General features: G+C 45.0%; 1 protein-coding gene across 5 annotated transcripts in view; it reads right to left on the bottom strand.

Moving 5' to 3' along the window:
- FHAD1 (forkhead associated phosphopeptide binding domain 1) overlaps window positions 1-27,367 on the bottom strand; it is a 120,223-nt gene extending 92,856 nt beyond the window's left edge. For 2 of the 5 annotated variants that reach the window (XM_045548659.1, XM_045548663.1), the window contains exons 1-3: window positions 27,214-27,367; window positions 23,202-23,308; window positions 4,004-4,210 (exon numbers count right to left, since the gene is read on the bottom strand). In XM_045548659.1, coding sequence (XP_045404615.1) covers window positions 4,004-4,210; window positions 23,202-23,294 — 300 coding nt within the window. In that variant the 5' untranslated portion in view covers window positions 23,295-23,308; window positions 27,214-27,367. Of the gene's footprint in view, window positions 1-4,003; window positions 4,211-23,201; window positions 23,309-24,095; window positions 24,129-27,213 lie in introns of those variants that run through there. The other 3 variants (XM_045548661.1, XM_045548662.1, XM_045548660.1) reach the window with 2 other exon arrangements.
- Window positions 27,368-27,721: the final 354 nt, after the last annotated feature.

A 27,721-nucleotide genomic window follows, 5' to 3' on the forward strand; every position in this document is an offset into this window, starting at 1 on the left:
TAGACAGAAGTCGTATGACACACAGAGTTAAAGCAGTGAGCAGCAAGGCATACGGGCTCATAGAGAAAGCTCCTTATGCCACACAGGATGCCATGAGGTTGAGAGAGGGACAAAGGACCATATCCACAAGTCACATGGGAGTCTCTGGCTGGAATGGGAACAGGACAGAGCAGGCTAAAGCGGGTTTCCTTACCAAGCTGCTTTATGAGCACACCAGCACTGTTACTAGGACAGCCTATGTTCACAGAGATCATAAAGCACTAAAAAAATCAACAAACACAATTCATAATGGCAGGCACAATATGGCAGGCATGCCTGACTTGTGCCTTCCGTTTCACACGCCTGACACTTAGGCAGAGACTCTATGTAATAGCTTAGCAGTTGCTTCGGGGGGATTGCAAATAGCCCTGCAAGTTATGTCCTGTACAACTCCAGGGGGTACCATCTGTGTGGCCTATGCCACGAGTGGCGACCCTGGAGTTGTGCAACAACAGTGGCCTTCGGCAAAAGAGTATGGCTTACACCATGGACTCCTGGGAATATCCTGGGTGCCAGTGTACTTTGCCATCCAAGAGTTTTTCTTTGTTTTTCCATCTTGTTTGTCATTGTGGGTAATTTATTTGCAAAGGCGTCCACCTGGTCACTGGGGGGTCCTGAGCGGTTTCCTGTCCGTGGGAAAGCTCGCAGAGGTGGCGGGCGGGTGGCTGCCTGCGTGCTCTCTGCTTGGCTCTAAAGCTGAGCGATAAGCGCCTATCACAGGTGCCAGGCGCCGGTGGAGCAATTAACATGCCCGTTTGATACCATAGTCACCCCACATGGTAGGAACTATTATGGTCCCAATTTCACAGAAATGGGAACCGAGGCTTTGAGAGGTGAAGCAACTTGTGTATGACCCCACGGCTGGGAAAGAGCAGGGCTGGAACTGCGCCAGACAGCCTGACTTGAACTTGAGGAGGCTGCACGAACCACTGTGACGCCTGCAAGCACATTGGTCCCTAGCTTCAGCAGCCACTCCCCATTTTCTCATAAAGTGGCTGTCACATCCCTCTCTATCTGTCATGGCCACCATAGAGCCCGAAATAAATGTGTCTATTTACGAACTCTTTGTTGAACAATGAACAGTTAACTCTTGGGCCGTTAGGACCATCCTCCCCCAAAGGAAAGAATCTTTGAAACCCCTCCCCCCGGGGGAAAACACAGCTCTCTCCAGGGACCTGAAAATCAATCAGAAGCAAGAGCAAGCAGGAATCAAGATAGCCACAGAATTCTTAGAAAAATGGGGCCCCAAATGAGATGAGATTTGATAAGAGACACTCTTCACTGCCTCCTTTTTTTTTTTTTAATACTCCACAGGTAGAGTTCACGAGGCAAATGGAAAGTGAATCCACAGGAATGCGTAACCTTCCACATGGCTGCCCTCACTCGGGGCCTGCAAAGGACTCCTTCCCTTCCTCAACAGGGGCTTAGAGGACGCCCCCAGAGAAATCTGAGAGGGAGCTGAGAGCACTTCCTTGAGGGGGTGGTGACACTGGCCAGGGGAGCACCTGCCTGGCTGCCAGCAGTCCCTTGGCCAATGAGGCACCATGCAACTGCATGTAGAAATAAGAATTTAAAAGATTCAAGTACAGCCAAGTGACTGTAAGAGTTTGTTTTGCTCTATTTGAAAACCAGTTGATGAGGCTGCTCCAGCTGGCATCAGACTAAATGGTTTTCTCCCTGCTGTTATCTGCAAGTAGAGATAGAGTTTAATTCGCACTGACCAGCTGTGTGACCCAGGGCAAGTTACTTAACCCCTCTGAGTTTTAGGATCCTTGTCTGTAAAACAGAGATCATGAGAGAGCGCTGTCCTGGGCTGTTGCAAACATTAAATAAGGGAAAGCAGGTAATTTGCTTGTTAGTGGTTCTTCCTGCTAACGTCACAATCCTATTGTAATAACTCTACTGATTTCATTGTCTTATACAGTGTCCTCGTGCTCCTTCAACAGCCAGAGGTGGAGATCTTTACCACTGTTTGCCATACTCGTGTGATTAAAACAAAGTGCCCTCCTCACATTTGTACACTTAAGTTTATAGCTGCTTTATTCCCAATAGCCACGAGGAAGTAACCTAAATGTCTATCAACAGATGAATAGATAACAAAACGTGCTCTATCCATACAATGGAATATTATCTATCCAGCCTTAAAAACGAAGGGAATTCTGATACGTGCTACAACATGGATGAACCTTGAGGACATTATGCTAAGTGAAATAAACCAGTCCCAACAGGGCAAATATTGCATGATTTCACTTATACAAAGTACCTAGGATAGTCAAATTCAGAGGCAGAAAGTGGAATGGTAGTTGCTAGGGGCTGCTGGGTTGAGGAAGGAACACGAAGTTCTTGTTTAACGGGTACAGAGTTTCAGTTTTGCAAAATGAAAAGAGTTCTATGGATGGATAACGGTGATGGTTGCACAACAATGTGAATGCACTTAGAGCCACTGAACTGTACACTTAAAAATGGGTAAGATGATAAATTTTGTGTTATGTGTATTTTAGCACAATCTAGACAATAAAAAAGGCCAAGTACTGTGGCTCATGCCTGTAATCCTAGCATTTTGGGAGGCCAAGGCAGGAGGATCACTTGAGGTCCGGAGTTTGAGACCAGCCTGAGCAAGACTGAGACCTGTCTCTACCAAAAATAGAAAAAATTATCTGGGCATGGTGGTGCACACCTGTGTTCCAGCTACTCTGGAGGCTGAGGCAGGAGGATCACTTGAGCACAGGAGTTTGAGGCTGCAGTGAGCTATGATGATGCTACTGCACTCTATCTAGGGCAACAGAGTGAGACTCTGTCTCAAAAAAAAAAAAATTAAAAAATAATAAAAAATTGAAAATAATTGAAGTACCTCAGAGGTTTCTTTCGGGACTGGGGTGATGGAAATGTTCTGAGACTAGATTATGGTGATGGCTGCACAACTCTTCAAAATTTATTGACTCGTACACTTAAAATGGGTGAAGTTTATGTTATGTAAATTATACTTCAATAAAGCTGCTCACAGCAAGCAAGCAAACAAATGTCACATTCACGAGGAAGACTCATGGGAGTGAAGGCTATGCCCACCATCTTGGGTGTAGTGATGGTTTTACGGGCACATTCATATGGCAAAATCTATCAGACTATGTACTTTAAACGTGTGGTTTTATTGTATGTCAATTATATCTCAATAAAGCTGTGTTTTTAAGAAGCAGCACAGTATTCCAGATAAGAGTGAACCCTTATATTTTATTAAACATTGTGTCTTTTGATGGGTACTTAGGTTTCAAATTTTATGCCACTATAAAAATACTTCCGTAAATATCTTTGTAGGAAAAAACGAAAACTAACAGATATTCGTTGTGTGTCCTTTTTTTCCTCCCCTGCCGGCAAGGCACAAACTCAGACTCTCCTGGGGTGGGGGCCTGGGAACCTGTAATTTTACTGAACATTCCTCCCGGATTCTTGTAATCAGACACGCTAGGGAGACAGGCCCGAACTTCACAGATGTGGATTTTCAGGCCATCCTGTGCTGAGCGTCTACCTGGGCACCAAGTTTCAGGCTTTACAGACATTCTCCCAGGGCCACGCACCATCGAGAAGGTAGAGACCCAGACGTGCAAAGAACCCTGGCCCAGGTCGGGGCTAGGAGGAAGCAGCAGAGCGCTCATCTGCCTAAAAGGGAACATCCACCCCTGGCCCTCTCTGGCACAGGCCTGCTCGCCCCTCTTCTCACGCAGGGCACGTTTCCAGCTGTCGGCCACCGCGCAACTTCTGCATGTAACTCCATGGAATGCCCAGGAGAGGGCGCCAAGACCCTCCTCTCCGGGACCTGCCCGCACGGTCTGAACTTCCAGGGCTGAACTGTGCGGCTGCCACGCGTGTGCACAGCGTGAAATCACAGCCACCCCGCTCTGGTGTATTTGAGCGCCGGGCTGCACAGAAGGCGACACCACCCCCTCACCCTCCAGTGGCCCGGACTCACCTGGGGCGGGTTTTCGATGACCAGTTCATAGGTCAGCCCTGCAGAGCCAAACCTCAGGATGTCTCCAGGTATAAGCTTCACGGCCACATTCTGAATGTGGCATTCGTTGACAAACGTGCCGTTGCGGGAATTGAAGTCCTGGAGAACAAAGCTGCACTCGGCCTCATTAAATTCAATGAGCGCATGGTGGTTGTCGATGTCAGCGGACTGAAATAGAGAAGGAGGGAAGCTGTAGCCATAAAACCAGTTAACTAGTGCCCACTGGGCGCCAGAATGTGCTAGGTGCTTTACCTGTGTCACCAAGTTCATTTTAAAAGGAAGATGCTGAGGGATCAGAGAGGTTAAGTGACTTGCCCAAGGCAACACAGCTAGTGCATGAAAGAGCCAGGATATGTGCTCTGTCTGACTCCAGATCTGGGGACAGGTACCCAGGGTGTTGGGTAGAGAATCAGGCAACACAAAGGCCAAGAGAACTTGGGGGAGTCTTATTGGGCATTTAGCCAGGAAACTGGCCAACTTCTATTTCCCTGACCCCACACAGTGTCACTCAATGGCAGGACAGGAAGCAAAAACGTCCCAAACACAAATCACAAAGGCCAGGCAACAAGTGACAAGTTCACGGAATAGGGTATGTATAGTTAAGGGGTTATTGTAATTCATTTATTTGTTTTATTTGCTTTTAAAATAACACATTTTTCCTAATATTGCAGAAAATGAGAAATAGAGAAAAGCAGACATTACAATCACTTATAATCCTATCCCCCAAGGGCAGTCACTGTGAACACTGTGGTTCACATCCTTCCAGGTTTTTTTCTATGCTTACATTCTTTCTAAAAAAATTTTTAACAAAGTTAATCATACTATACATACATAGTTTTATAACTACCTTTTAAAAACCTAGATAAACACTGAACATTTTCCCATGCTATTAGTTATTTCTACTGCTTCTCAAAGCTACTCAGAATGTGTCTAACCAAAGACGATCTATTTTTCAAAGGGGGGCTTGGTGTGACCAGGTTTCCCCAAAGGAAAGGGGCCCCAGCCAGTGTGTCTGTGAATTGGCAGTAAGGGACAGAAACTCCTCTGTCATTATACTTTAATAATAAGATCGTGCAGAGCTCAGCAAAAGGAAGTAACACCACATTCCCCTGCTGCAGGGCCCTGAATAGACGAGTGGAAATGTCCTGTCTGCAAGCTGCAGGGCACATTGAAATCTTTGTCTTCTAAGGGCATGGGCTACCAGACACCCACTAGCCTCAGACTCTGCAACTATTTTCTAAGTTTATCTTCTCAGAGTGCTCCATCCGGCTTTCATACAAAAGTACTTGCACTTAGATATCTGAAGTCCCATAATATGATAATAACCAATAGCTTATATAATAATGAAATATTTTAATATACATTATATAAGAGTAATAATATAACATTAATTAAACATTAAAATTTCCTAAGTGATTTATTGCATTGTCCTATTTCATCTTCACAACAAACCAGAGACAGTTCCCCATTTTGTAGATGAGGAAACTGAGGCACAGAATGATTGAATTTCCCCAAAGTCACCAGCTTGACAAGGCTGGCTTGTACCCAGGTTTGCCTGATTCAAAGGTCTGTGCTCTTAACCACTTTTCAAGTGTCCACCAAGTGCTTTGGCAACCAAAATATGAAAACACAGAAAAAGCTGGAGTAGCTATGTTAATTGCAGACAAAGCAGACTTCAGAGAAAACTATCAGGGATAAAGAGAGGCATTAAATAATGATGAAGGGGTCAATTCTCCAAGAAGCCGTAACAATCCTCAATACACCTAACAACAGAGTGCTGAAACACACAAGGCAAAAACTGATGGAGCTGCAAGGACAGATAGACAGGTCCCCTGTGACAGCTGAGGCTTCAACACTTCTCCATCAATAATAGACCCAGCAGGGGTCAGTAAAGACACAGATGAACGGAACAGCACCTCCATCAGTGGGATCTAGTTGCCATTTATAGAATAATTCTCCCAACAGAAAAATACACATTCCCTCAAGCCCACGTGGAACACTCAACCAAGACATACCACATTCTGGGTCATAAAACACATCTCAATGAATTTAAAAGAACAGAAATCATGCAAAGTACACTCTCAGACCACAGTAGAATTAAACTAGAAATTAGTTACAGAAGGATAGCTGGAAAATCCCAAAATATTTGGAGTTAAACAATATACTTCAGAATAACACATGATGAGACAAGGAAGAAGTCTCAAGAGAAATCAAGCATTATCTTAAGAAAATGTAAATACAACTTAAAATTGGTGGGATGCAGTGAAAGCAGTGCTTAAAGGGAAATTTATAGCATTGAATGCGTACGTAAGAAAAGAAGAAAGATCTAAAATCAACAGCCAAAGCTTCCACCTTAGGAAACTAGAGAAAGAAGAACAACATTAGCCTAGCACAAGCAGAAAAACAGAAATAATAATTAGTAGAAGTGAATGAAATCGAAAATAGGAAAACAGAAGAGGAAATCAAAGAAAACAAAAGCTGGTTCTTTGGAAACATCAATAAAATTGATAAACCTCTAGCAGGCTAACCAAAAAAAGAAAAAAGACACAAATTATTAAAATCAGACATGAAAGGGAATGTTATGAATAACTCTCTGTCCACAAATTTGATAACTTTGATGAATGGACCAATTCCTTGAAAGACACAATCTACCAAAATTCACATACGAGAAAATAGATTATCTGAATGGGCCCTTAACTACCAAACAATTTGAATCAATAATTAATAATTTTCCAAAACAGAAAGCACTAGGCCCAGGTGGGTTCATTGGGTGAATTCTATCAACATTTAAGGAAGAAATGATATCAGCTCCCTACAATCTCTTCCAGAAAACAGAAGCAGAGGGAACACTTCCTGACTCATTCTATGAGGCCAGTAGCACCCTGATACCCAAGCCAGATAAAGACATTACAAGAAAGGAAAACTACAAACCAATATCTCTCATAAATATAGATGCAAAATCTTCAACAAAATAGTAGCAAATAGAATCCAACAATGTATAAAAAGAATTATATACCACAATACCTGGGATTTATTCTAGCTATTCAAGACGGTTTGACCTTCAAAATTGATTAATATAATCCATCATATCAACAGACTAAAGAAGAAAAATAAATGGAGAGATATTCCATGCTTTATTTGTAATTTCCTAAGTGAGATATGATGATGTTCAGCATCTTTTCATGTGCTTATTGCCATCTGTATATCTTCTTTGGTGAGATATCTGTTCAGATCGTTTGTCCATTTTTAATTTGGGCGGTTTTCTTATTGTTGAGTTTTAAAACTCATTTATTCTGGATGCATGTTTACGGCATCTTTATTCGTAATTACCAAAAGCTGGAAGCAATTAAGACACCCTTCAAAAGACGAATGAATGAACAAACTGTGGTACAATCATACAATGAGATATTAGTCAATGATAAAAATAAATGAGCTATCAAGCCACAAAAAGACAGAGGAAGCTTAAATGCATATTGTTTAGTGGCGGGAAAAGCTAATCTAAAAGGGCTAAATATTGTGTGATTCCAGCCATATGAAATTTTGACAAAGATAAAACTAAAGAAAGATTTGTTGTAGCCAGGGAGTCAGGAAGAGACAGGGAGAGACGAACACGGGGAGCACGGGGGATTTTTAGGGCAGTGAAACGATTCTATGTGATGCTATAGTGGAGAATACACTACATGTCTATGTCAAAACCCATGGAACTTTATAACACAAACAGTGAACCCTAATGTAAACTATAGGCTTTAGTTAATCATGATATATTAACATTGATTCAATTGTAACAAATATACCATGGTAATGCAAGATGTTAATAACAGAGGAATCTCAGAGTGTGTGTGTGTGTGAGAGTGTGTGGCGGGTGGAAGGGGTGGGGCATATGGGAACTCTCTGTACTATCTGCTCAATTTTCCACAAACCTAAAAGTGTTTTAAAAAATAAAGTCTATTAAACAAATATTAAAACACATTAGCTGTTTGGAAAATGCTACCCACGTTATCTTCATCTCCGTTCCTACTGATCACGTTTCTTCGTGCTCTATGAACCCTTGATAACCCATCAAAAAGATCAATTCTACATGTTGCATTTTGTTTTTTCTCTTCCCAAGTCCCATCACTTTCAGCTCCTCAAAAGCTGTCACCCTGTGACTAAGAAATCGAAGCAATGGCCGAGTTCAGTGGCTCACACCTTCAATCCCAGCACTTTGGGAGGCCAAGGCAGGAGGATCACTTGAGGCCAGGAGTTTGAGACCAGCCTGGGCAATACAGTGAGACACTGTCTCTACAAAACAGTAAAAAAATTTGCTGGGAGTGGTGGCACACACCTGTAGTCCCAGCTACTCAGGAGGCTGAGGGAGGAGGATCAGTTGATCCCAGGAATTTGAGGTCACAGTAAGCTATGACTGGGCCACTGCACTCCAGCCTGGATGAAAAAATGAGACACCGTGTCTCTTGAAAAAACAAGAAAGAAAGGAAAAGAAATAATCAAAGCAAGAGGTTTTAAATGACACCACAAAAAGGGACAAGCCTCTGTCCCACATCAGGCCAAGGGAGCGTTCCTGAGGATGCCGGTTATACCGCTCCCTCCTGCCTTCTGACAACTTCAGAGCACTGATGCTGGTCAGAAGCCCTGCTGCTAATACAGGCTGAGTGTATAAGCTCCACCCTGCCAAGCTGTCTCACTATGAGATAAACTGTTGTTTTGTTTTTATCATTATTAACAGCTAACATATTTTGAGAGCTTTCGTGAACTGGGCTCTGCCAAACCACGTTGTGTTCATTCCCTCATTTAATCTGCACAACAGCCCTGTCCAGGGAGTTCTATTATCATCCCAATATTACAGATGAAGAAGCTGAGACTCCAACAGTGAAGTGAGAGAGCAGCATAACCCTGATGCTAAAACCAGACAAAGACATTATGAGAAAACTGCAGACCAATATCCCTAATGAATATTGATGCAAAAATCTTCAACAAAATATTAGCAAACAATTCAACAGTTCATTAAAAAGATTATATGCCATGACCAAGTGGGATTTGTTCCTGAAACGTAAGAATGGTTCAACATATGAAAATCAATCAATGTAATACACCACATTAGCAGAATGAAGGGGGAAAAAAAACCACGTGATCATCTCAATTGATGGAGAAAAAAACATTTGACAAAATTTAATACTCTTTCATGAAAAAACACTCAACAAACTAGGAATAGAAGAAAACTATCCCAACATAATAAAGACTGTATATGAAAAGCCAACAGCTAACATCATACTCGGTGGTCAAAGACTAAAAGCTTTTCCCCTAAGACCAGAAACAAGGCAAAGACGTCCACTCTTACTGCTTTGGTCCAACGTAGTACTGGAAGTCCTAGCCAGAGCAAGTAGGCAAGGAAAAAAAGCCATCCACAATATTCCAGAAGTAGGGCCACCTGTAATCCCAGTACTTTGGGAGGCTGAAGTAGAAGGATTGCTTGAGCCCAGGAGTTCAAGGCTGCAGTGAGCTATGATCACACCACTGCACTCCATACTGGGTGACAGAGTGAGACCCCATCCCCCCAAAAATATTCCAGAAGTAAAATCATCTCTGTTCACAATGTGATTTTATTAATATATGTAGAAAGCTCTAAAGATTCAACACACAAAAAACCTGTTAGTATTAATAAATGAATTCAGTAAAGTTGCAGGATACAAAATCAGCACAAAAAATCAGCGGCATTTCTATATACTAATAATTAACAATCCAACCAGTAAATTATGAAAATAATTCCACTTACAATAGCATCAAAAATAATAAAATATTAGGAATAAACTTAACCAAAGAGGCAAAAGAGTTGCATTAATACACTGAAAACTTTACAATATTGGTGAAAGAAATTAAAGAAGACACAAATAAATGGAAAGACATTCCATGCTCACCGACTGGAAGACTTAATATTTTTAGAATGTCAATACTACCCAAAGCCACCTAATAGAGATTTAATACAACCCCTCTTAAAATCCCAATGGCATTCTTTTTCTTAAATAAAAAAAATTCATCCTAAAATTCATATGGAATCTCAAAGGGACCCTGAATAGACAAAACAATCTTGAAAAAGAAGAGCAAAGTTGGAGGTCTCATACTTCCTGGTTTCAAAAGTTATGAAAGAGCTAAAATAGTCAAAACAGTGTGATACTAGTATTTACACCAGACATATAGAACAGTGAACTAGAACAGAAAGCCCAGAAATAAACTTTTGCACATATGGTCCATTGATTTTTGACAAGGGTGTCAAGACCATGCAGCAGGGAAAGGACAGTCTTCAACAAACGATGCTAGGAAAACTGGATATCCACACGTAAAAGGATGAAATGGGACCCCTACCTTACATCATAAACAAAAATCAGTTCCAAACTGATTGAATATCCAAACATAAGTGCTATAAAACTCCTGAAAGAAAACATAGAGGAAAAGCTTCATGACATTGGACTTGGCAATGATTTCTTACATATGACACAAAAGCACAGGCAACAAAAGTAAAAATAGATAAACTGGACTACATCAAAATGAAAACTTCCATACGTCAAAGGACACAACCGATGCAGTGAAAAGCCAATCTATGGGATGGGAAAAAATATTTACAAATCCTATATCTGAAAAGGGGTTATTATCAATAATATAAAGAACTCCTATAGCTCAGCAACAACAAAAACAAATAATCTTATTAAAATGTGCAAAAGACTTGAATAGGTATTTCTCCAAAGAAGATATGCAAGCATACGACAAGATGCTCAACATCACAATCATCAAGGAAATGCACATCAAAACCACAATGAGATACCTCACACCCATTATTAGGATGGCTACTATTTAAAAAAAAAAACAAAACCCCAAAACCAGAAAGCAAGTGTTGGTGAGGAAGTAGAGAAATGAGAACCCTTGTGTACTCTTGTTGGGAATGGAAAATGGTGCAGACATTATGGAAGATAATATGGTAGTTCCTCAAAAAATTAAAAATATAATAGAATTACCATATGATCCAGCAATTCCACTTCTGGGTATAATTCAAAAGAACTGCAAGCAGGGTCTCAAAGAGATACCTGTACACCCATGCTCATAGCAGCATTATTTACAATAGCCCCAAAGTGGAAGCCACTCAAGTGTCCATCAACAGATGAATGCATGAACAAAAGGCACCATTAATACATACATACAATGGAATAGTCTTCAGCTTTAAAAAGGAAGGGAAATCTAACACATGCTACAACATGCATGAACCCTGAGAACATTATGCAAAGTGAAATAAAGCAGTCATAAAATACAGTGCATGATTCCACTTTATATGAGGTACTTAGAGTAGCCGAAGGCAGAGAAGCAGGAAGTGGAGTGGTGGTTGCCATGGGCTGGGGCAGGAGGAGTGGGCAGTTATTGTTTAATGGGTACGGAGTTTCAGTTTTGAAAGATGAGAAAGTTCTGCAAATTGGTTGCACAACAATGTGAATATACTTAACATTACTGAACTGCATATTTAAAAATGGCTAAGATGGTAAATTTTATGTTATGTGTATTTTACCAGAATTTTTTTGAAAAGGTGAAGTGACTCACCCAAAGTCAAGATGCCAGCACCTGGCAATGTCAGGATCTGAACCCAGGCTCATTCCAAAATCTGTATCCTTGACTTGTATCCTATGCTTTTCAGAGTAGAGTGATTTCATAATGAGAGAGGAGGGGATGGAACAGAATATAGAAGACAAATGCATTTTTTAAAAGCCTCTGATATGTTCAGATATGTTATTAAAGTATACAGTGAGCCTATGCAACACTGAGACTTTAAAACCTCCACTAACAACAAACGTCCTAAGGAGCACTGTGCTTTGAGGAAGCCTCTCTGAGAGGCTGGTTGGGTTGCAAGGCTGCTGCCAGGCTCAAAACATATCTGGAACCTTCCTTAGGAGCTGGTTTTCAACCTTGCATCCTCTGGAACTCGCAAGTCCACTCTCAGACAGTAACCTCCCCTCCCTCCGTCCCCAGCCTGGGTCCCTGCTCAGGGTCCCTGCTCAATCTCGCCAGCCCCTTCCAGCCCATCTCTGCCCCACTTCCCAGCGCCTCACCTTGCTGATCTTGAGCCTGGTCCAGTCCGGACAGGCTGCTCCCCACCCCGTGGGCTCCCAGCCACCAGGTCCTGGGCTTCTCTTTCCGTGTCATTGGTGGCCTCCTCTGTCCTCACCTCCCATGCCTGCCAATGTCTTCCAGTGGCAACTCCTGATCTTCCCTCCTCCTCCCTGTGCCCTCTGCCCCGCAGGCTTGCCTGGGTGGGGCACCCCCGGGCTCCTCGCCTTCTGGTGTCTGGTGGGTTTGCCCCAGAGAGATCAGAGACTGGAGCAGGGAGGAGGGAGACTGCTGGGACATTTATTCCCCCAGGCCCCCCACTGTGGGGGTCACCCTGTGCTGGCTGTGACGCTCCGCCAGAAGCCATAGCTCCCGCCAGCTCTCTCTGCCATCCCTCCAGGTCTCCGGGTTCCGGGAACTGTCCCGTCCCCTCTCCCTCAGGCCTTGGGAGCTCCTCACTCACGCTGCCTCTGGGTGCTGAGCAATTGCTCATGGTTTCTGTAAATCCTGTGTCCCCTGCAAGAGTCCCCGTATTGAACTCACCTTGGTCACTCCACACCCTTTGAGTGTGCCCTCTGCTCCCTGCCATCACCTGGACTTCCCAGCATGGAGGCTCCCAGTATGACCTTCATGTCCCCTTCCCTCAGCCACCAGGGGCTCCGTGTCATCTTGCCTTCATGCCTCCCACCCTGGTCCTCCCTGTGCATCAGCCATCTCTTCTGTGTCTTCCATCCCACCAGGACCACCGCTAACTTCCACCCACCCTAGGGACCTGCTGATCCTCTCCCTCCTAAAGATGCCTCCCCTCCCCGCCATTCCTTTCCTTTAACGTCAGACGGCTCCAGGAGCATTCCTCTCCCCTGAGTCCTCAACCCGCTGCCCTCCAGGTCCTCCTCCACCTGCCCTTGCAACAGTCACTGGTGACCTCCTGGGGGCTCTCAGCCTCCCTGGCCTGCTCTCTCCGTGGCATGTGGACTTGTCAGAGGAAGGCGTGTGGCCTGGTGGTTAAGGTGGCAGGAAGGCAGGTGAGTGGTAGGTAGGCCACTTTCAAGGTGGGCACCTGCGCTCAAGTCCAGCTCTCCTACTTCCTAGAGAGGTCTGACCTCAGGCAAGTGACTGTTGGAACCTCAGTTTCCTCATCTGTAAATGGGGATAACAACAGAACAGCCCTTAGGAGCTTGTGGTGAAGATTAAACGAGACCATACCTATAAAAGTACTTGGAAGAGTACTTTAGCACATATATCAGATGTCAAAATGCTCACTATTATGAGCAAAAGGATGGGCTCCGGAGCTAGAAAGCTTTGAGTTCAAGTCCTACCTCTGCCACTTTCCCACTGTGCAGCCTGGGGCAAGTTTCATTGCCTCTCCGAGGCTGCTTCCTATGCCGCAAAAATGAGTTTGATAAGCTATACCTCACAGGACTGCCCAAAGATATTGGCAAAATTTTCAATATGGTTGGATAACATTTTTGAAATTAACAGGTATGTGTGTGTGTATGCATGGGTATGTAGTTTGTTTTTTTTTTTAGAGATGGGGTCTTGCTATGTTGCCCAGGCTGGAATGCAGTGGATATTCATAGGCACCATCAAAGCACACTGCAGCCTTGAACTTGGGCTCATGCGATCCTCCTGCCTCAGCCTCCTGAGGAGCTGGGGCTACAGGTGTGTGTTTGTATTTAATCACATGTCTTTTCACTTTTTGGTCCCTGGCCATCTGCCCCTGACCCCCACCCGTCGCTACTTTAGGAAAGGGACGTAATGCAGAAGCAGTAAAGACTGGGGCTTTCAAAAGAATCAGGATGTGAGGAAACGGCCAGGGCTCTGGTGAGACAGTGAGGCTGGGAGCGTAGGGAAAGAGGAAGCTCGTCTGCTTCCTTCCTGCCAGCGAGAGCTCACCCAGCCTCCCGGGGAGTCCTGAGGAGCAGGCCAGCCCCTCACGGGTGGCTCTGAGAGCTCCCAGCATCAGTGCAACCCTGACAGGGAGGGGAGAGCTGAGAGTCCCAAGTGGTGGAGATTCTGTGACAAGCCTCGGCGCACCGGGGGCTGGGGAGGACGTTGAGCTGAGAATGAGCGCCACGTGGGCCCCCTTGTCACGCACTCGTGCAGAGTCGCGAGCACTCATCCTCCACACCCATTCTGGAAGCCCCCTCGTCCTGAAGCTCCTTGTCCCCACACAGTCCCAGACTGCCTGAGCATGAACCCCAGCCCTCCTCATCCTCCCTGTGTGGCCTTGGGCAGGCTGCTTAGTCTGTGCTGCAACTTCCTCATCTGTAAAAGGGGAGAAATGACAGTCCCTGCCTCTCGGGTTGTTGTGAGGATTAGATGAGTTAAGACACATGAAAGTGCAAAGAACAGTGCCTGGCACAAAGTCAGCGTGTAATGAAGGTTAGTGATAACACTGCCCTGCCGGCTCATCTGCTGTCTTTCTCCACTGCCAAAAGCTCTCGAAGCCGTCCCACAACACCACCTCCCTCCCCATGGCAAGGGTCCAGGCAACAGGTGATAGTAACTATGGCTGGCAGGATGGTCCCTCAAAGATGTCCACGTCCTGATCCCTAGAACCTGTGAATATGCTACATTACATGGCAAAACAGATCGTGCAGATATCATGAAGATTACTAATGGGTGACATTAACATAGGGGGATTGTCCTCGATTGTCCAGGCAGGGCTAATCCAATCCCATGAACCCTTAAAAGCAAAGGACTGAAGCTGAGAAGGGCCAGCAAGGAAGTGGGGGCCTCGGCCCCGTAACTGCACAGAACTAAATTCCGCCAATGGGCCTAGAGGCAGAGGATGCCCCCAAAACGTCGAGAGAAGAGCCCGGGTGGCCAACACCTTGATTGGCCTTGAGTGCCCAGGGACAGGGAATCAGCTGAGTCTACCCAGACTTCTGACCTGCAGAACCGTGAGATAATAAATTTATGTTGTTTTAAATAGAAAACTAATACAATAACCAAAATCCATTATGATATATACCACGTGCCAGGCACTGCCCTGAGCACTTCACAATGATTCAGTCTCGTGACATAGTTACTGCATGGTCCCCATGGTACACACAGAAGCTGCTGCCAAGCGTGGCGAGGTACCTTGCCTGAGACCCCACAGCTCAGCGAGCAGAGCTGGGACCGCAGCAGGGGTCCTGTGCCCAGTTCACGCCCTTGACCACCCTGTTCTAGAGCCGCTCTGCTGTTCTTTGCCCACCTAGTCTGCCTGCTGTTGCCAGTGCTCTCCCTCCAAACAATGGATTCCTCCCCAGCTGAAAAGCTGTTTGAGGAAGAGGTTCTGTCTTTCAAACAAGTTAAACATCGAACACCTGGCCTGGCTTACGAGGCCTCCACACATGCTGGCACCAGTGCCATCAGCTCTTGTCATGCCATGCCAATGGTTGACCACGACACCTCCGGGCCTTTGCACATGCTGTTTCTTATGCCTGGAGTGTCCTTTCCTGCCTGCTCTGCCTGGCAAATCCCAGGCTTCTCTTTAGAGAGGCGGCTCAAGCCTGAGGAGCTGTGCCCGACAGCCCAGACAGGATCCTCCAGGGTCCCCCGCTGCAGCCCCCATGCACCTCTTCCCAGCAGAACATTGCGCAGCCTGGGTCAACATTTCCTCTTTACCCAAATTCCACACCAGAGGACGCCACCTCTGTGTCGTGTCAGTGAGAATCACAAAAAAATCCAGTTCGTTATCCTATAGACAAACCTCATTTAGGATTCCAGACTCTGGAATTTCCCTGGCTTAGTCACTGCCTTATTATCTCAATTAACTCACAAGGAATTTCAGACATTTAGATTTTTAGATGTTCTCAAACGCCAAATTTACACTCAACTTATGAAGTGTCTTTCCCTAGAAGCTTCGAGTCAGCCCCATGTCTGAAATTCAGCCTCACCATTCCTGACTAGCTATGTGATTTGGGGGAAGCTACTTAAATTTTCTGAGCCACATTTGCACATCTTTACATGAGGACAATAATGACAATAGCAGTTCCCACCCCATAGGGCTGTTCTGAGGATGCAATCCAATAATACTCATGCAGCATGTACACAGAACACAAAATTAAGATCATGTGAGATACCTAGTAATTAGTCTACACAAGGGAGCTGTAGCTGTTTGTATTATTGTTGTGCTCGTCAAAATATTACAATCTTCCACCTCACACCCATTAGGATAACTACTATAAGAAAAAAAAAAACCAGAAAATAACAAGTGTTGGTGAGGATGTGGAGAAATTGGAACCGTTGTGCACTGTCGCTGGGCAGGTAAAACGGTACAGCCATGGTGGAAAACAATATGGCATTTCCTCAAAAAACTAAAAATAGGCCGGGTGCGGTGGCTCACGCCTGTAATCCTAGCACTCTGGGAGGCCGAGGCGGGCGGATTGTTTGAGCTCAGGAGTTCGAGACCAGCCTGAGCAAGAGAGAGACCCTGTCTCTAAAAAAAAAAAAAAGAAAGAGAAAAAAAAAAACTAAAAATAGAATGACCATATATCTGGCAATTGCACTTATGGGTAGGTACCCTAAAGAATTGAAAGCAGGGTCTTGAGGAGGTATTTATACACCCATCTTCAAAGCAGCATTATTTGCAAAAGCCAAAAGGTAGAAGCAACCCAGTGTCCATCAGCAGATGAATGGATAAACAAAACGTGGTCTATACACATAATGGAATGCTACTCAGCCTTAAAAAGCAAAGGGACAAAAAAGGAAGGCAATGCTGACACATGCCACCATGCAGATGAACCTTCAGGACATTATGAAATGAGCCAGTCACAAAAAGACAAATGCTGCATGATTCAACTTATATGTACCTACAACGGCCAGATTCAAAGAGACACAAAGTTCAGAGAAAAGGACTAGATCATAATCTCTTTATTTTTACTGTGGTAAAATACACATTAACATAAGATCTACCATCCCCATGTTTAAGTGTACGGTTCAGTAGCGTCAAGTGCACATTGTGCAACCATTACCACAATCCATCCACAGAACTCTTTTCATTTTGCGAAATGAAACTCTGCATGCATTAAAGAGTAACTCCTGTTCCCCTCTTCCCCGTGCCTGGCAGCCGCCATCTCTCTGGCAGAGAAGGACTTTCTGCGTCTTTGAAGGAGGGCTCCACCTGCTGGAGGACTGGCGCGACCACCCAGGGCACATCCCCGGGCCGAGGGTGCCAGCACAGCTGGGGCAGATGGAAGGGCGGGCAACTGGACCTCCCACAGGCCTGCTTCCTTCCGTGGATTTTGTCGCAAAACTGAAGGATTCACTCCTAAGAGAAATGCAAATTAAAATGACGTGGATACCATATTTCCCCTCGTAGATGAGCAAAGATCCAACAGGTGGGTACCGCGCTCTGCTGGGCAGGGGCGCGCCCGCTGCCGTGGAGCCTGACCCTGTAAGCCCTCGCTGGAGGGCAACGCGGCGCCACCATCAGAGTCGCAGACGCAGTTGCCCTTTGACACAGCACGTGGACTCGCGCATCCGGGAAACATGGAAGTCAAAGACAATCAGTGCAGCATTGTTAAATGACAATAAAAAGATAATGATGTCGGCTCCGATGGTCCTTTGATTATAGGCAGCCCAGAAACGGCAGGTGCCAGGCAGAGGGACGAGACTCACTGGGCTGGGTGGCTTCTGGTGTGTTTGCTCAATCAGTCTTGCGCCCCGACCCTCTGATCCCACATGGGAAGGGGCTGATGCCTGCCACAGAGAATGTTCCCCTGGTGAGAAAGGAACCAGGCGGCAGGACTCTGGCCACCAAGGGTGGAGGCGCGGCAGCAGGAGCGTTTCCAACCTCGCCCCTGCAGTTGCTCTCCTTGCTTTTCTCCTTCATCTCCGCCCTCCCAGCCGGCACTGAGCTGACACGGCTACCCACAGCGCAGTCCTAGAGGGTCCTGAAACCTGCCCAGTGTCGGGCGGGGCGAGGTGCTGGGGAGGGGGTCAGCTCTCTCCTCTTTAACCTTTGCCTCTTTTCCTCAAAACAAAGTTTATTGATATAGTAGACAAAAAGGAAAAAAAAAAGACCAAACAGGAGGGGCTTCCTCAACATCAGAAGGGAAGGTGCCCTGGAGACGGACCAGTGAGAGGGAGGCCACATCAGGGCTCTCAAAGTGTGACACTGAAGCACCTCCGTGGGGACTCCCCACCGGAACCTGAGGAGCAGAGAAACGGGCAGATCCCCGGCCCCGCCCAACCCCACTGAGTCAGAACATTAGGGGTTCCTGTTTAACAAGCACACTAACTCGAGGCAAAAGTCTAACCACCATCCGCTTGTGACATGTCTTCATTTTGGACGAATTGAGCCCCTTTCTCATCAGCATTTAAATAACGGCCACATCCAACTATAAAAATGACAGTTCACAAGCCATCTCACACCGTACGGACCCTAATCCACAAGGTCTAGCTCTGAAATGGACGCAGCTAGGGGCTGGTGGAGGGGAGAGTCAAAGGGCACCCCTGGTTTCCAGTCTGCAGGAGGTGGCCAGAGCGGCCATTTCAAAATGCAGGCTCCCGGATGCTGGAAATCCTGCAGTGCCCTCTTCCCATTGCTCTTCAGATAAAGACCAAAGTCCTTACGGTGGCAGGAAGCAGTCCTGCCTGCCTCTTAGCTCTCCCCTTTCTCACTCTGACTTCTGCACACACTGGTTTTCTTTCAGTCTATTAGGCTCACTATACTATACGCTCCTCTACCCCAGAGCCTTTGCACATGCTGTTTCTGCCCCCTTTGTCTAGTTAAGTCCTCTTTGTCCTCCATACTCCTTTCCTTTGGCGTCACAATATTGGCATGTAACTCCTCCCACTTCTTTGACCCAAGTCTCTCTCTCCTCACAGCTTCCTGATTGCAGGGGCCAGGTGTGATTCTAGCCATAAGCTGCAGGGGCCAGGTGTGATTCTAGCCATGCCGTATTCCCAAGCTTGCCTTGTGCTGGGGCTCCTGGTAAATATTTGCAGAATGAATGAGTGATAACAACAGCGAAAACAAGTTTCTACCACTGGGGGAAACTAGGTGAAGGGTGTAATGTCAAAATAAAGGCTTCCTATTGCCATTAAGGAACCAAACTCCTTACAGGATGCAGAAAAAAAGTCCGGAGGGCAAAACCCTGCAAATATCAATATTGACTATGCCTGAGTCATATGGTTACAAAGTGACTTTTATCTTCTTCCTTATACTTTGCTTTCTTCCATTTTTTAAAAAACAATAAGCATGTAACTACTTTCCACTATCAGAAAATGTAAATGATTTCAAAATATAACATCAACAATCAAAATAATATGTCAGCCTTGCAAATGAGTATAAATCTTTAGCAGCAAGGCTACCTGCTCTTTAGGATTTATCCAGGTAAACAAACAATCATTTTTTATTTTATTTGCTAAGTGTAAGAGCTGGGTAAATTCAAGGCTGAATTTTTTTTTTTTTTTTAGATTCCCGAGCTTTATTTAGTGGAACGACTTCTAGTGTCACAAATAATACAAATGATACATTGATTGTTGAATTATTACTCAGTGTGGCCTGTAGCTGATCCAGCGTGATTCTCAGGGTAACCAGAGAGCCCCAGGGAAGGCAGCAGAGGGGCACTTTGCACCTCATCGTATCTTACAAAACTGAAAAATACTGACACGCATGTAGGTCTCATTTCTTCAGAACAGACCTGTGTCCCCATATCCCTTCTTAAAGCAAATCTCCTCTCCCAAATCGATTTAAGCTTTGGGAGGAGGGTTTGCCAAAGAGAAGATATAAAAACCCATTAAAAGTCTATTCACGAAGCATTTGGCAATTCATGTTTCATCTGTTCTCTAGGGAGCCAGCGTAAGCGCGTGCTCCTGGAAATGCAACCGATTCCTTCATAAATCAATGACACTGTGGCTGATGGCGGTGACTTACTTTTTAAACTAAGGCCAAGGAGCAGTAAGCAGTCAATTATTTTTATACAATAAATGTGACCCAACTTCTGTCTATATAATCATTTCCCTCTTCAGTTCCCTTTTCCAAACAGTTTGTTAATATCAGTGGGTACCCATCTCAGTTCTGTGCACCCTTGAGAATTCTCAGTCACCATTGTATGAGACCATAATAAATAACGACCATGGTGTCCTCTACTTAGCACCCTGTGCTGGGCACTTTATCTGCATTTTCTCATTTAATCCCCACAACAACCATGTGAGATAAGGGGTTCGAGGACAGGGAAAATGAGCTCAGAGTGATTAAGTAATTTTCTTAAAGTCACACAGCCAGAAAATGGACTAAAGAGATTCAAATCCAGGTCTATCTCCAAAGCCTGTGCTTTTAAAAATTACTATAGTTTTCTAATATCATAATCAGGTTCAAAACAGAGATCCTTGTCTCTCCCTTGGCCATACAGTAAGTAAAACAACCTAAAATCTATCTCTCATTGTGATACAGAAGAAATTGTAATTTTTTTCTTTGTTTTTCCCACTTGGTGCACTGAACAGTTTTTTTTGTGTCCTTGTAGGGAGACCACATCATGGATGAGAGTCTCAAGCAGAGGTATGTTGAGTTATTCTTAAATCTGTAGAGTTTATGACAAACACTCTCACAAAACTAGAAATAGAGGGGGAACTTCCTCAAGTCGATAAAGAACATCTACAAAAAAACCCATAGTTAACATCGTATTTAACAGTGAAAGACTGAATGCTTCCTTCCGAAATCAGAAACAAAGCAAGTATGAAGATTTATACTGCACCCACTGCTCTTATTCAACAGAGAACTGGAAGTCCTAGCCAAGACAATATTGCAAGAAAAGGAAACTAAAGGTGTACAGATCAAAAAGGGAAAAATAAAACTGTTCTTACTTGCAGATGACATGGTTATTTACAAACAACATCCCAAGAAATCTACCAAAAACCTTCTGGAAAATTTAGTTATGGTTGCAAGATAAGCACACAAGCATACAAAAAATCAGTTGTATTTCTGTTGAGTATCCATCACTTTGATAAGCAAATAAAAATAAAAATTAAAAAATCAATTGCATTTCTGTATACTGGCAATGAACAGGTGGACACTGAACTTAAAAGTATAATACTCTTTTACCATAGCTAACAAAAAAAGAAAAATATTTGAGTGTAAATCTAACAAAACATGTGTAGGACTTGTATGCTTAAAGCTACAAAACACTCATGAAGGAAATCAAAGACCTAAATCAGTGGAGAAACATACCATGTTCACGGATTGGAAAACAACATAGTAAAATATCAATTCTTCCCATATTGATATATGGGTTTAAATACAATTTCTATCAAAATCCCAGCAAGACATTTTATAGGTATAGACAGATTTATTCTATAATTTATATGAAAAGGCAAAGGAACTAGAATAGATAAAACAATTTTGAATAAGAAGAATAAAAGGGGAGGAATCACTGTATCTGATTTAAGACAGATATAGCTATAGCAGCCAAGACTGCATCATATTGGTGGAAGGATAGATGCATATATCAATGGAATATAACAGAGAACTCAAAAATAGCCCCCACGCAAGTATAGCCAAATGATTTTTGACAAAATGCAAAAGCAATTCGATGAAGAAAGGACAGTCTTTTCAAGAAATGTTGCTGGAGCAACTGGCTATCTGTAGGCAAAAAAATGAACCTTGACCTAAACCTCACATTATATATAAAAATTAACTCATAATGGTTCATAGATTTAAATATAAAACATAAAACTATAAAACTTTTAGAAGAAAACATAGGAGAAAATCTTCAGGATCAAGGACTTGGTGAACTGTTCATAGACATGACGTCAAATTAAACAACAAAAACCTCAGTCTCGAAAGGTCACACTGTTGAGCACAGTAGCTCACACCTGTAATCCCAGCACTTTGGGAGGCCAAGGCAGGAGGATCACTTGAGTCCAGGAGTTCAAGACCAGCTTGAGCAACACAGTGAGACTCTGTCTCTACAAAAAATAGAAAAATTAGACGGGCATGGTGGTGCACACCTGTAGTCCCTGATATTTGGGAAGTTGGGGCAAGAGGGTTGCTGGAACCCAGGAGTTTGAGGTTGCAGTGAGCTATGATGACACCACTGCACTCTAGCCTGGGCAACAGAGCAAGACCTTGTCTCAAAAAAAAAAAAAAAGTCACACGTTGTATAATTTCATTTATATAACATTCTTAAAATGATGCAATTCAGAGATAGAGAACAGATTAATGGTTGCCAGGGTTGCCAAGGGTGGGGGATGTGGGTGGAAGAGGTATTGTGGCTATAAAGGGGTATCTCAGGGGAGATCTTTGATGATGGAATAGTCCTATTATATCAGTTGCTCAGCCTGAATCTGTATACGTGATAAAATGACATGGAATTACACACACTGTGTACCAATGTCAATTTTTTGGTTTTGATATTGTTACAGTCACATAATATGTAACCACTGGGGGAAACTGGGTGAAGGGTATAATTTCCAAATAAAGAGTTTAAAAAGTCTATTGTCTGAAAGAGACCTGCTTTTCACAGTTATAAAGAAATTCCACTGCATTTCTCTTTCCATTTCAATATTTTAACCCCCTTCAAAATGTAAAAAGGCTCAAAGCGACTGTTTTTCTTCTTCTTCTCTTTCTTCCAACTTCCTTGGCTGTCAATGAGCTGAGGCTTTGGACCCAACACAGCTAATTCAGAGAATGAAATGAAATGAAAGAAGCCTGAGGCTAAGCCCAGGGCATAGCCTGATTTACCGCTTGGAGCTCCGTGGGCTCCTAGGAGCCCAGGGGGCGCACACCAGTCCCAAGGGGCTTTGCAAGCGAGAGAGGCTTAGCCCAGAGTAGGGGCAGGTCCAAGCACCGGCCCCATGCCTAACCTCCCAAACTGCCCTGTCAGGCTGCTGGGGAGGGGATGACAGGTGGGACATCCGCAGATGTGTTCCGCAAAGGACAGAGGGCACATCACATTCTGCACTGTGCTCAGCTTCACTACTTACACCAGGGAAACACGGTACATTGAGCAACTGGTTATTAGTAGCACAGCGAGGAAAGATGTGGCTGTTGTGTTTTAAGAGATTCGAGCCCACATAACACTAAGGACTGCTGGAGGGTAAGGGCTGGAGACGGTGGGGAACAGGTGGGAAGAGCTCTTACCTGCAAAACAAGGTCTGAATCTTCATGCCTCCCAATTGTAGTGCTTTTATTTAGGACAAAAAAGCCGTCTGCGCTCTTTAGATAGGCTTTCATCCTCTCTGTTTTCCCTACATAAGGTTTTCAGAAAGAATTTTGTTAGAAAAATGCAGTCCTCTAATTATTCAACAACATCATACCTAGAATGAATGAAATACACCATAGAGTCATGTCCAAAGGGAGAAGTCAGCGGAGGTAGGAGTGGACAGATGAGTTAATAACAATCACAATGGCAATTCTGCATGTTTTAAGACTATCTGTTCTAACAGCGATATCTAGCGTAGAAAAGCTTGGTTCTAATAATCAAACAGAGGACATTTCTAAAGTAACTCAGGGCACAAACTAAAGCTAAAATAGCCAACAGCAAATCTCAATCCCACTGATAATTGCTCTCTACTTCCCATTAAGCTTAGTATGAGGTCAGTTATTTGACATATCAAGTGTTCAAGTTCAATATTCCTAACCCACCGCTGACTAGCTCTGTGACCTTGGATGAGTTACTTACTCTCTCTGTGTGCCTCAGTCTCCTCATCTGTAAAATGGGTTTTGTGAGGATTAAATATAATGATACACGTGAAGGATCTAGAATGGTGCCTGGCACACACTGAACATTCATTTGTACTACTTCTATTACTGTTGTCAACCTTGGCTTCTAAACTGATCCAAGGAACCCTAAGCTTCTATACAGCTTCCTAAAGAGTCAGGCGTTGAAGAAGCAGGCATCAGGTGACACTCTCTTTTAAAATCACTGCAGTTCTTCATATATTTGGTTAGAAAAAAAGGATGATTTCTAAATGGAAAATACAAAGATTATAGCTTGGCCATGTGATCAGGACCCCGTACATATTTTTTCCCAACCTTTTACTATGAAAATGTCAAACACCCAGCACTCTGGGAGGCTGAAGCAGGAGGATTGCTCGAGGTCAGGAGTTAGAGACCAGCCTGAGGAAGAGCAAGACCCCCGTCTCTGCAAAAAAAAAAAAAAAAAAAAAGAAAGAAATGATCTGGACAGCTAAAAAATATACATAGAGAGAAAAAAATTAGCCAGGCATGGTGGTGCATGCCTGTAGTCCCAGCTACTTGGGAGGCTGAGGCAGAAGGATTGCTTAAGCCCAGGAATTTGAGGTTGCTGTGAGCTAGGCTGAGCTAGGCTCTAGCCCAGGCAACAGAGTGAGACTCTGTCTCAAAAAAAATAAAAAAAGAAAGAAAGATAGAGAGAAAGAAAATGTCAAACATACAGAAAAGTTTAAAGAAGTGGATGGTGAACGCCTATATACCCACCACGTAGATAACACAATTGCCATTTTGCTACATTTTCTTTCTCACATTCTACCCACCTAACCATTTGCCCATCCATTTTATATTTTGATGCATTTCAAAACAAGTTCTATATGTGCTTTTAAAAACCAACACTTCTGTGACTTCAGAAAATTCTGAAATGTTGACAATAATTCATCTTGATGCTTGAATTCTAATTCTAATTTGAGAGGTCCAAGGACACAGTATGACAGCCTCCATCTCAAAGCCATGTCAAAGAACAACAGTCCTTCTGTTTTCAGATGAAAAGTCACTGAAATGCACAGGGATTGGACTATGGATAAAAGCAAAAATCACCTAGTTGTGACAGTGTGACAGTGTGGATTCTCAGGGCTGGTTCTGCTTCTCATCATTACCTCTGGCATCATTGATTGAGTCCCTAATAAGTGCCAGGCACTTATCCTTGAATATACGATGACTATTTTCATCCTCAGAACAACCCTGCTATAAGGTAGTATCCTTACTGTCCCTACTTTACAGATGAGGAAACTGAGACTCCGAGGGGTGAAGGTCATCCCCCAGTATTGGCAGGGAGGGGACTCTGAGCCTTTGCATGTCACTAGCTAGTGTACAATCCTCAGGCAGCTGAACTTTTCACATCTCAACTGCTGCTGGGTGGGGCAGGGGTGGGTGGGGGAAGGGGTTGCACTGTTTGTTGACACTTGGGACATGCAATAACAAAAAATCCTTGAAACCAGGATTCTATCCTCTGAAAGGAAGAAAAGACCCTACCTGAGAGTATGAGAAATAAAATAAGCCAGATAGTTTGTTTGTAAACTCTGAAGCCTATGGGAAACCCCTTCACTTCCACAAATATTGACGCTTTCATATCATGAGAAATAAATTTTATTGTTAAGTTCACTGTCATTAATAGAGGCGAAGAGACATTTCCTTTTCCGAAAGAACCATGCCCTGTTGCCATCAAATTGCCTGAGTTATTAATCTTCAATTGCAGAGGACAACATTATCAAGCACCACATTCAAGCCTAATTAAATGAACTTGCGAGAAATGTCTCTTCTGTGGGAAAACCACAGGAAATGCCACCAGAGTAAATTCCCAAACTCAAATGATTTGCTAATTTGTTTTTTAGCTCATCCCCCAGATGTTCCCACGGCTGGTGCCTTCTCTCTGCTCAGGTGTCCCCTTGTGGTAAGCACCTGACTGTCCTGTCTAAAGGCATCTTCTAGTCACTTCACTGTCTAGCTGGCATGTATCACCGCTGTGGTTCCTTTCTTAGACTTACCATTCTCTGCCATTTTCTTGTTCCTTTATTTAGTGATGTTTGCTTTTTGTTTCCCTTTCACTACAGTATCTCTTCCAAGAGAGCCAGGATCGTGTTATTTTTGCTAAGAGACAACACTCCATGGGTTTCTTCTGTTTGTACCCACTTTTAGAACAAAGACAGATTTTTTTTTTCCAGGCAATCTTTCCAAGGACATTTGGAGGGCAAACATCCTGGGAGGATAGAGTAGTGTCCCTCTCCAGGGCAGAGGGCAGACGAGTTTATGATAAAGATAATGTCTCCTTCAGAGTAAAGGTTGGGCAGGTTTGCTAACAGTCCCTTTAAAAGACTGGGGTTTCCTGAGCTTGCGGTTTCTTAGCTGGGACACAGATTCTGTGTGCAAAGCTTCCACCTGGGCAGTTCTGCATCACCTCAGGGGCTTGCAGGGCAAGGGGAACCAGTGCAAACCTGCAGCTCATGCTGCCTGCTGTGCTGTGAATAACAAAGTCTTTTGTCTCTGGCCTCAGAGTCTCTAGTCTTCTCCCAGAACCCAAGGGGCAGGCTAACTCATTAGAAGCTTTCAGGTAGGGTGAAATCTCAGACCCTTGGCAGTTCCTGATAGTTTTGTTCATGACTCCATCTCTAGCTCCCAGCCGGACAGCTAGTAGGTGCTCAGTAAATACTTGCTGAATAAATGAAAATACAAAGTGATGCCTTCAAGTAAGTTCTTGCAGCCTAGGAATCTTTGATGACTACTTTTCATTTTCCCCTTCAGTATTATCCCAGGTGACATTTTGAAAAACTTAAAAGTCTATTTCTTTAGCTATTTCTCCACTTTAATCTTGCCCTGTGCGGTCACTTGCCTGCCTGAAAACACTGTGGAAAACGATGTGAATGTGCTAAACTCTGTAAAGTAGTTCTTAGCGCCATAGAGCACCCACCATAGTAAAGAACAAAAGAGCTTCAACCATCTGCACGCCTGACCACAGATGGCTGAGAACTGAGCTACCAAAGCAACATTTCTATCGGGAGCTACTAGGTCTTAAGTGTCCTGGGAGCTGTAGAAGCTCCTCGAGGTTTATACGTGAGAGGGGAGGGGTTAGGTAAGAGGGTCTCTCCGACCACTGGGTGGGTGTCGTCTGTAAGTCAGGGGCAGCAGGGGCGCCCTCCTGATCCCAGCTGTACCCCACAGGGCATCCCAGAGAGACGGGGCTGGTGCCCAGGAGGGGCCTAAGGCTCGGGCGGGCCACCGGCGGAGCGGGGGCTGCCCTTAGGGAGGAAGGGCTGGTGTCGGGCAGCTCCCCCGGGTGTTCCTGGGGACCCGAGCTTGGACCGGAGAGGAGGGCCCGAGGAAGCACCCTCCTCCTCCCACAGCCCTGGTCCCGGTCGCGTGCGACCTGCGGTCCCGGCCGCGCCCCTTCCCGCGCCGCACTCACCTGGCGGGAGGAGGAAGCCCCCGCTCCGCCCTCGGCCGAGAGCCCCGCCCGCTCGGGAGGCGCCGGGCCAGGTCCGGGCGAGGCCGCCGGGCCGCGCTCCCGCGGAGTCTCCAGCCCGCGGCCCGCACCCCGCGCGCCCGCCCGGCCTGTGTACGCGCGTCGCTATGGCAACGCCGCGCCCGCCCCGCGGTCAGGGGCGTGGCCTGCGCGTCGGCGGGGCGGGGGCGGCACCCACTCGGGCCGTCGCCTGCCGCGTGCAGCCGGGACTCGCCAGCCGGCGTCGCCGCTGGGGAAACGGAGGCTCAGCGGTGACGGGAGCGGCCCAGGGTTCACAGCGAGGACGGAGCAGAGCGGGGATTCGACTCGGGAGCCCTTTCTGTTGCCCCTCGCCCTGAGCCGGTGCGGCGGGGGAGGCGGGGCGGGTGGGGTGAGGCCGACGGAGCGTGGAGGTTAGTTCCCTGCCCCCCCGCATCTCTCGTGCTTTCTGCTAACAGACCAGAAAGTGGAG

The sequence above is a fragment of the Lemur catta genome, chromosome 3, assembly GCF_020740605.2.
Source record: "Lemur catta isolate mLemCat1 chromosome 3, mLemCat1.pri, whole genome shotgun sequence".
Lineage (NCBI taxonomy): Eukaryota > Metazoa > Chordata > Mammalia > Primates > Lemuridae > Lemur > Lemur catta.